General features: G+C 40.3%; 1 protein-coding gene across 7 annotated transcripts in view; it reads right to left on the bottom strand.

The window, feature by feature from the left end:
- Positions 1-306: 306 nt before the first annotated feature.
- The window catches only part of adgrl3.1 (adhesion G protein-coupled receptor L3.1), a 124,037-nt gene continuing 114,141 nt past the window's right edge, over positions 307-10,202 (bottom strand). For 2 of the 7 annotated variants that reach the window (XM_065254733.1, XM_065254735.1), the window contains exons 21-24: positions 8,224-8,320; positions 5,911-6,036; positions 3,459-3,476; positions 307-3,136 (exon numbers count right to left, since the gene is read on the bottom strand). In XM_065254733.1, the coding sequence (XP_065110805.1) occupies positions 2,226-3,136; positions 3,459-3,476; positions 5,911-6,036; positions 8,224-8,320 (1,152 nt within the window). In that variant the 3' untranslated portion in view covers positions 307-2,225. The remainder of the gene's footprint in view (positions 3,137-3,458; positions 3,477-5,910; positions 6,037-8,223; positions 8,321-10,202) is intronic. The other 5 variants (XM_065254736.1, XM_065254737.1, XM_065254739.1 and 2 more) reach the window with 3 other exon arrangements.

Genomic DNA, 10,202 nt, shown 5'->3' with positions numbered 1-10,202 from the left:
TTAATTACACAGAATTCATGACAAATTAATGTATTTTTTAAATGTCATAAGACTGGGGCCCCCTGGCACTATCTCCCGGCCCCCAGTTTGAGAACCACTGCTCTAAGGTACATACTGGGACCAAAAGTAGGCTTTACATATCTGTACCTAAATGGTACATATGGACCTTTTTAAAAGTGACAGCTAGGGACCATTTCTGTTTCTGACAGTGTATCAAATCATATATTTAGAGCCGTCTTTGCAAATTAAGCTGAGATAGGAGAAAAAAGACAGAAGCAAGCATTAACTCACATTTCTCCTGTGAAATACTGTAAATATTAATTCAGTCATTTTATTTGTTGGCAAACAACTTTCACTGTTACAACAAATATTAGTTATGAGTTCATTCAGTTTAGAATGCATATGAAAAGAATAAATAATAATTTCATTGACATTGTAATAATAATATTGATGATAGTAACAATAAAAAAGGTCTCAGTGCCGATCTGATTCTTTTTCCAGCCTCCTCTAAGGTCCTACGTATCTGATCTGTTAAAAAAATGATCAAATAAAATAAAAATCACAGGAATAAATATGCAGTCAGTTTTCTCAGGTTGGGTTAACAAGAAAAAGATGTGCAAGCTACAGAGGGAATATCGGTATAAGAATGAGTAAACAGTAGTTTTTAAGAAGCCGACCTTTTTAAGGTTGCTGCCATCTTCAAAACCACTCAGTTTAAGGTCATACGCACAATCTGCTCCTTTACAAGGTGCATGATTTTAAATGTCTGCACATTTTTACTTTAATCCAACTGGGCTTGGACCAGGTCAACTGTTTCCAAACAAATCCCATTAGCTTTTCTTACCCACCTTGACTAAACTGGCTAAACAGATTTTCTTTGTGCAATCCTGTTTAAGTACAAGACAAAATTTTAGCCTGAGAACATTTTTGTCTAGTTTATAAGGTTTATATCATTCCAATAAGCTGGAATTTCTACACTTGCTTCAAAGGAAGATGTTTGTTCTTAGCCATTAAAAGGTGACGTGTTCAAGGGTAAACGCTCTCGAATGCTCACGACATTGCAACTTTCCAGCATATTTGACAGGTGATGGGATCCCATCTGCAATATATGTCAATCACACAACAGTCAGTTCCCCAGAGTCTCTTGGATATAATCAACACAGTGAAAATTAGAATGACAAAATGTTGCATTTGGGAAAAGAGAAAGCGATGGCCATCTTTCTAAACAAGAGTATTTCTGGCTATAAAGAAGATTGTGTGTGCGTATATGTAGATATGTGTGCTGCGTGATAAGAAGGGACAGTATTTCGAAGGACCAGCACAGCGTTATGGGATTGGTCTAGTCTACAAAACACATACAAGGGGCAAAAGATGTCAAAAACATGAAACGCATACGACCATATGCAATATCAGGGATCTGTACATTTTGCATTGACATTTGTTCCATTTCTTTGTAATAGGTGAAAATGACCTTGCAATAACTGAGATTGTTACTAAAAAATAAACGTAAGAAAACCGATGTGTCCTCGGTCCTTTAGATTCGTCCTTTCAATTTCACGCTCGGAAACAAGATCGGTGCTAAACGATAAGGAATGTGTAGCAGAGAACCATACAGAAGTCTAGAGAATTGTGGGTAATGCAGTTCAATACAATAGAAGAGTTCAGAGTCAGGGTTGGTGGTCTCATTATCATACATGGTCATCTAGAACGGCAGCCAGTTTTCCCCAATCTGTTTACACGCTCTCCACACATTACAGTAATCCATTGTGGGCTTTGGGGAGAATCAGACAGCCATCGGATGACGGGCTTCGCAGAGGCCTTTCGGGATGTTAAGGAGATCTATGCAAATGATCCAGGGAAGAAAAGTTTGTCTGACTTAAATCCACGTCTCCTAATTGACTAGCGTGTCACGCCTGCGAATAAAATCCGCAATAGTTTTATTCAACAGATCAGTTTCCAAGGAGATTCACAAGAAAATGTCCACGAGACCTGCCTACGCGATGCCTAGTCCTTGTTGGAGCGTAGGAACAAGTTACTGACTCTAACTGGAACAGGATTTTGGTGTGGATCGGTACAGGATACTTGTATTTACGGAATCGAGGGCTATCTGGAATAAGTCTTTCTAGGGATCTATCAGTGCAGTAGGTAGTGTATCCCATGCCTTGTGCATTGTGTCACACACTCACACACACTAGGCGAGAATGTGTGTGCGTGTATGTCAGTGTCTATAGGCTGGTGACCAGCTGTGAAGGGTCTGGTGGCTGTTCTTCGGGCGACGAGTCTTCTTTCTCGGGTGGGGCGATGAACCCGTCGCTACCGCCCCGACCCATTTGATAATAGCTCTCCAGTTCCTGTATGTGGTTCCTGGAGCCCAGGTTCGGCATGCTCTTATAGTACACGTCATCCGACTCCATGACGACCCCTTTGCCGTTCGCCAGGTGCAGCTCGTTCCCCTCTTCCTCTTCGACGTCGTCATCCTCATCATCTTCGTCGTCATGGAGACCGTTGATGAGGTCGTCGGTGCCGTGCGGAAGGTCAGTAAGAGTGGGCATGCTGGTATAGAGCGAGTCTCTGAGAGGTGAGTGCGTGTGCGCGCGGGGAGCGTGCGTGTGCGACGAGTGCGTGTCGTTGGGCAGCAGCGGGAAGAAGCTCTCGCTGTTCTCCTGTGGCAGGCGCCGGTGGGCTGAGAACGTGTGCATGGGGGCGTGGTTTTCCGGAGGGGGCGGCCTCGGTGGGAGGAGCGGCGCTTGGGACTCCTCCCTAATCAGCTCTAGGGTTAACCCGCCCCCGTCGTCGTGCCTGTGAAACGCTCCGGGGTTATCGAGCACCATGACGTCATCCTTCGCGATGGAAGATGACCCCGCGACCCCTCCGTTGGCCATGTGGTTGTTTAGTTTATTGGTCAGGGTCCCCTGATGAGCCTTTCCCTGCCGCTCCTGAGTGTTTAGGTACGATGGGGCGTAGTTGGCTGTCAGCTCTTTCAAGATCTTTTTCTCAAGCGTAGTTGGCGGCTCGCTGCCTCGGGAACTGTAGGTGAGGTAATCACCTGCCGCCACACCGTAGCTGTTGCCGTGGTTACCGTTGAGCGGCAGCGTATCCATGACGCTGGAGTCTCGCGCGTTGTTTAGTATGCCCTCTGAAACACATGAAATCAAATGATTAAAATTTAGCAAACTTTAGCGCATCTACGGTATGCTTGGGAAAACATTTCTTAATATATATTTATGTATGTGCTTATGATTGCTGATAATTCAAACTATTTTATGAGAGATGCAATCAAATAGGATATTAACTTTACTCTTATAAAGAAACAGATGAATACAGTAGGGATGCGGATTTAACAGGGAGAGAAGATGGAAAGCCATGAGGAGAGAGGTACTGTAGAGATTAAATAGAAGAGAAGCTAAGGAGAATATATTATAAAATGTGGAGCTGTTGTGAAAGTAAATGAATCATACTTGAATCTCTGTAGGAGGCTGCAGAACCGCATGATAGGAGAGAGAGAGAAAGTGAGAATGATTACACATATAAATGCCCATGTCCACAAAGAAAGAGAGTGAAGTATTTTATTCTGCTCAGACTGTAACAGACATTAGTGACTAATGCTAACCTGCTGACTTTAGGACATATTGCAATTTTCACCAAATGATTAAATAGAACAGATGAAGACATAAACAACATTAAAAAGCTAATTAAACAGACACAGTACGTGAGCACAACATCAAATCTGTATTGTCTACACAGTTCTTAAAGATCATGTACATAAGAGTGTGTGTGCGCAAGTGTCTCTCTTGAAAGCTTTATTCGGACTGTAATTGTTTGGGGACCAGAGGTAATTTCAGCATTTATAAGTGCTAGTCGCTCTATTTTATTGCTGCCTGAATCGGAAATGTCAGTGTTGCCACTACCCAGGAGAAACTTTTAGGCTGAATTACCTGCAGGGTTGTGTGAAAATGTTTCTCATCCTGACAGCTCTTTGTATATAGCGTTTTGACAAAACGTGAGAAAAATGGTTTCACCTGTAGATGACCATTGTTAATAGGCATTTTCACATCGCAAAATAAGGGCGCTATCATTCTACATTCAAAGTATTACCTTGTATCTCAAACCTTAAAACAACGTTGTTTGTATATTCAAATTTAACTCGTGTCTTATCAACACGACGAGCTGCAGATATCCATGATGTTGTTTTCTTAAACATTTACTATTGAATTCCTTTGGAGCAAATAAAGGCAAATGGGTTTCAAATGGTATCAGTGACACTGTGTAAATATTGTCAGCCCATAAGAAAGAAAAACCACAGATGAGATATCTTTAATATTTCAATTATTTATCATTACTGGGATTAGAAGGAGAATGTGCTTTAGTATCTCAGATGTTTCTCCTAAAAAAAGACTCACAAATTTGATAAATGTCTCTATTAGAATATCAAAAGGGATCTCAACGATGATGTTGGCACGTTACAAACGGTGCTCAGAAGTTTGCAATAAAAATGTCAATAATATAAAAATTCCATAATTCTTAAAGTCACCCTGTGGTGAAAATGGTCGAGTTTTTATTGTTGTTTATTTCTATGTGGTGTGTTTGATTGCTGTAAGACAAACGATGGGCAAATTCATCATTCAACACCATTGTTGAGTATTTTCTTTACAAAATTGCAGTTTTCCAAAGACAGTCTCAAAACTGCAGTTCAAATTGTGAAAGTGGCCTTAGCAAGAAGTGGAATCTATTTACATATATATATATATATATATATATATATGGCAGGGATGGGTCTTAGGTCCCAGAGGGCCGGTGTCCTGCAGAGTTTAGCTCCAACTTGCCTCAGCACACCTGCCTAAAAGTTTCTAGTATGCCTAGTAAGACCTTACTGTAATTGGCAGCTTCAGGTGTGTTTAATTATGGTTGGAGCTAAACTCTGCACGACCGGCCCTCCAGGACCAAAGTTGCCCATCATTGATCTATGGTCTTAGCTGGTGTAATTAAATAGGAGCGGGGACTAATTTGCTTACTCATAGATCCACGTATGCTAAATAAAGCAAGAGTGTACATTCAAGCTGTTTTAAAGCGTTAAAAAGTTTATAGGGAAAACTTTTAGATACGCTGTTTTGATGCTCAAAGATATGTTTTTTAGGTGCGAAGTGTAAATTTTAGGAAGATCTTTTGACAGTAATGCAATATAATATAGATTACTGTTTTCATTGTTTGTACAAAGGCCTTACATAATATCTACATACTATAGGCCGTTTTTATCTACATAGACGGCAGGTCCCCTCTAAATGGAAGTCGCCATTTTGCATGTTTCCACAGCAGCTCTAAAGTTTCTTCACTACATTATCTCAGATGACGTTATGTTTGTCCTGTGGGGCTACCCTAGCTTCTCTATATGCTCCGAAAGGGAAGGGTCAGTGGCGGGACTTAGCCGTTGGTTGCAGTTCACAACCTCACCACCAGATGCCACTAAAATCTACACACTGCACCTTTAAGGGATCAAATTATTGACTACAGGGTGACTTAAAACAAATTTACCCAAATCAAAATAATTTCAAATCAATTATGCACGTCATGTTTCTACAGCAGTAGCCCTAAAGAGACAAACTGCAATAAAGAGCGCATTTCGTCACTACGTTGTCTAAAATGAGGATGACTGTCCTGTGGCGGCTACCATAGCCTCTCTATGCCTTTCGCAATTCGCCAATAAAATCTGATGTTTTTAACAATTTCTCATTTGTTTTTTTTACTGAAGCAACTTTTGAAGAAACATCTAAATTCGTACTTCAATGATCTCCTGACCTCTGATCAATAAAATAATTTCTCTGGAAGAATGCTTATTCTGGGGGGAACTACTGTACATCATGCATGACTTTCAGTCCGATTGGTGATAATGTGTTTTGTATGTGTGAGGCAAACCTTGTGTGTTGAACATGTTGGCAGTAGGGTTATTGTACACGGCAGACTCTCCCAGCAGCGTGTTATAAGGATTAGTGCCATGAGGACGTAACAGAGCATTGGAGATGAGATGGTTAGCCATGGTACCTACAACACCCATACACAAAGTGAGAAAGAGAGAGACAGATAGAGAGCGATACAGGAGGAAGATAAAGAAAGTTGAAAGGACAGAAAAGCAAGAAAGAGACAGAAAAGACGTACAATAAACAGTTAGCATGATGCAGACGACAAGTCCGTAAACTTGTGCTCATAGTGCTTTAAACATCATATCCGAGTTACTTTGGGTGGACAGGAATGTAAAATTTCCCATTTGGAGTGAAATGTCAGTAGAGCTCAGCGCAGATTATGTTTATGTTGGACAGCTGCTGGACGTTGCACATTTTGTCCCGTCATGACCTGCCGGTGCGATACGTTTGGGAACGTTTTTCCTTGACTTTACATCTACAAAACGACTTTGTTTCCACAGGACAATGAAGGCAAAGGAGCTCAGAGAAGCAAATCATATTATCATTTGGACATAACAGAGGCAGGCAGGCATTCAGAATGAGCAGGACATGGACAAACACGCACACTTAGATGTCTAATTCATTTGGACAGTAAGATCAGTGTGAGTGAGATCCAGAATATTCAGCTGTTCTCTTGAATACACAAACATGTTCTCGTCTGTACACACTAGAGATGGATCGATGCCAAAATTTGGCCTCGGGACAATAACGGCACCTGGTACCTCAGTAATGACAATTAATCAATCATTCACGTAACAAATAGTCAGCCTCGGGTGACTGATGAAATATAACAATATATTCAATAATTTAAAGTAAATAATTCATTTGTTTGAATGACATGTATCAGATTATACTGCAAGAAACATTTAGATTGTGGCAGCTTTGCTCACACAATTCAAAATATGAATTTACAATTATTTGCAAATCACAAGTCCTCACATTGATATTTGTACAAAAATATATTTCAGGCTTAACATCCCATCTGAATGCAAAAGAAAACACATTTAATGAATACCGCACATCGTGTCTCACTCCCCGAACTGATGAACTGTGCTGAATAGCAACACATTGTCATATGGGTCAGGTACCAAAAATGTAAAATTTTAACATCATGCAGTGCTTTTCTTGTGCTAGTACTCAGAACAACCCTAATACACACATACACAATTTCCCAAGTATATTATTCTTCTGTCTCATGGCAAATTCTTTGCTCAGAATTAATCTGTTTTGGTCAAATCATAAGTGAAATGTTCTCATAATGAAATTACATTGTTACATTGTTTTCATAGCAAATGGAGACAATCTGTTTTGTGCAATTCCCATTTATTGGTGTCTCTATACATGTAAAACAGCCCATGAATACTGTGTACGGGTATAAACAGGTGTCTCTTTGTGTCTGTGCATGTAAACTAAAAGCAGTTAAAGCTCACGTAACACACGCTGTTTCTGCATTTCTGATATTAATCTGGAGTACCTATGGAGTAGTATGACATCCTTTATATCTCTGAAGAGTCTTTAGTTTAATCAGATTTATAAAAGAAAGATTAGCTTTACCGAATCTTTCCGATAACGTACGAAAACATGAAGAAGGAGGAGTTATAACACGGGAGGAGCGAGTACGAGTCATGCAACACTATACAACACTGTTTTAACTTATGATTCACTACATGTTCGTGTCATTTATATAATATACACGTGCCTATTTCCAACATAAGACAGAAGTCTTACTTACCACGTGTAACTCGTCACGAAAATCCACCGCATCAAACACACACGCAAAACTCCGCTGCTAATCCGGATAATAAACTATATCCATTGTTTCCATAAGGCTGGATGTCTTCTCCTTACATCCAAAAACACACTTCTTGTTGTGCCATTGTTGACTTTTGAAATTAAACAAAGCTGAGTGGCGTGATAAGCTGTTAGCAAGCTCTAGCGTCTCCCGCTGACTGACGGCTGGGCGGGGTTTTCCGGGGGAAGTTTTCCGGCGGAAGCCCATATAAAGAAGTGATACGAAATATCGAAAACCCCTGAAACGTCAGTTAGAACCGTAATCGAAAAAAATTAGCCGAAACTTGTACGAACCCTGGGAAGTGCATTCGGCACAGAAATACTCTGAAACACGCCCAACTGCATTTTTGACACTTTGCCTACGTTTAGCATGAGGAAACAACTCTATAACTGTGTTAATAAGTCAGAATGCTTGAAATACCATTAAACCCCCCCTTTAATGAATACTATGTACATGTGTGCATGTTTGTGTGTTTACCTCTGTTGAGAGTCGCTGAGCTGTTCATATCAGCCGTGATGAAAGACGACTCCGACTGCTTCCTGACGGTGTCGTTCCACATCCTGCGAATACGACTCTGACAACACAAGGATGGGGTTCATAACTGGTTCAGTTTCTGACTAAAAGGAAAAACACTTTCCAAAAAAAGCAAACATGGAAATGGAGCCTTATGTAGCAGTAATTGTATTACAGTCTTGTGGAATGTAGCTGAATGTACTGTAGAAAGTAGTGGTCAACTGAAATGGGTTTTATTGGCCGATAAAGATATTGAGAAAGCAATGTGGCTGATTTGCCGATATGAGCCTGACATAACACAAATGTAATAACAGTAAAGGAGAGACATTCATAAGTGGTACATCTAAATGAACATTTATTGCTCCTCTTAAGTACTATGCAGAAATGCACAATTGTAGCTCTGCCTATGAAAATTAACCAAGAAAACATGGTTACTATAGTTAAACAGTGTTATTACAAAAAAACCCTGTCTATAGCAGTGGTTTTCAAACTGGGGGCCGGGGCCCCCAGGGGGGCCGCAAGATGGTGCCAGGGGGGCCCCAGTTTTATGACATTTTATAAAATACATTAATTTATCATGAATTTTGTGTAATTAAACCTAAAAAAAAATAGGCTACTAACCAAAAGCACTACTTTTTTGTATAATTTAATGTTTTTTTATTAAAATGTTGAGTTTTAGAACAGTTTTTTTGTGACAAATTTTCTTTGGGGGGCCGCAAAGGAATGCATCGTACACAAGGGGGGCCGCACGCTGAAAAAGTTTGGGAACCACTGGTCTATAGCACAAGTGATTCCCATATGATTACTTTGTATCATTAAAAGTGCCATTTAGCACCATTTTTAGAGTGCATTCATACCCGGGATACTAACTATAACATTTTAAAAACTGTTCTTAGTTTAAGAGAACAACAGACTAAAAATATATAGGGGCGGTTTCCCGGACAAGGTTTAGATTAATCCAGGAATAGGCCTTAGTTATATTAGGACATTTAATTTATTTTTACATACAAAAAACAATACTGGTGTGTTGTGCATCCACAATAAAAAAAATGCTCATTTTCCAGCTTCCCTAGAGTTAAACATTTGATTTTTACCATTTTGGAATACATTCAGCTCAGTGGCGGCTGGTGACTTCTTGTTTTGAAGTGCACAATGCGAAGTTCGTCAGAACATTTATGTAGCTTGTCATGTGTGTGGTTCGTCATTTCAAAATAGGTGTTCTGCGCTTTGAGAGATCATGTGTGCATCACGTGTCATGCCAAAATAAGCCTTAAACTTGAAAAGAGACGCTCGCGTTTACCAGATACTCGCACAATCTCATGCGTAATCAGAGTTTACTGTTAAGGGAGTGGCTTGCGTGTATTTAGGGAATGTGAGCGTCTCTTTTATCATAAACGGTTTTGACGCGTGTGCAGCAGGCACTTATTTTGACAAAACACGTGATGCACACAGGATCTCTCCACACGCAGGACACATATTTTGCAAAAGGGAACCACACACGTGACAATCCGAACACTTATTTTGAGTTAGCGCATCCTCGGAAGAGCAGTCACGAGCCGCCACGGATTCAGCTGATCTCCGAGTATGGTGGTACCACTTTTAGCATAGCTTAGCATAATCCATTGATTCTGATTAGACCATTAGCATCAAGCTAAAAATAACCCAAAAGTTTTGATATGTTTCCTATTTAAAACTTGACTCTTCTGTAGTTACATCCTGTACTAAGACCGATGGAAAATTAAAAGTTTTTCTAGGCCGATATGGCTAGGACTATACTCTCATTCTGGCGTAATAATCAAGGACTATGCTGCCGTACCATGGGTGTAGGAGGCGCAGTGATTTTACGCAGCGCCTGAAAATAGTCCCTTTGGTAACTTTTAATAGCAGTGGACTATTTTCGGGCACTGCGTAATATCATTGCGCCCCCTGCAGCCATGTCAAGA

Source organism: Paramisgurnus dabryanus, chromosome 4 (assembly GCF_030506205.2).
Source record: "Paramisgurnus dabryanus chromosome 4, PD_genome_1.1, whole genome shotgun sequence".
Lineage (NCBI taxonomy): Eukaryota > Metazoa > Chordata > Actinopteri > Cypriniformes > Cobitidae > Paramisgurnus > Paramisgurnus dabryanus.
Note: the sequence above shows the minus strand (reverse complement) of the source record. Positions and strands in the feature narration are given on the sequence as shown.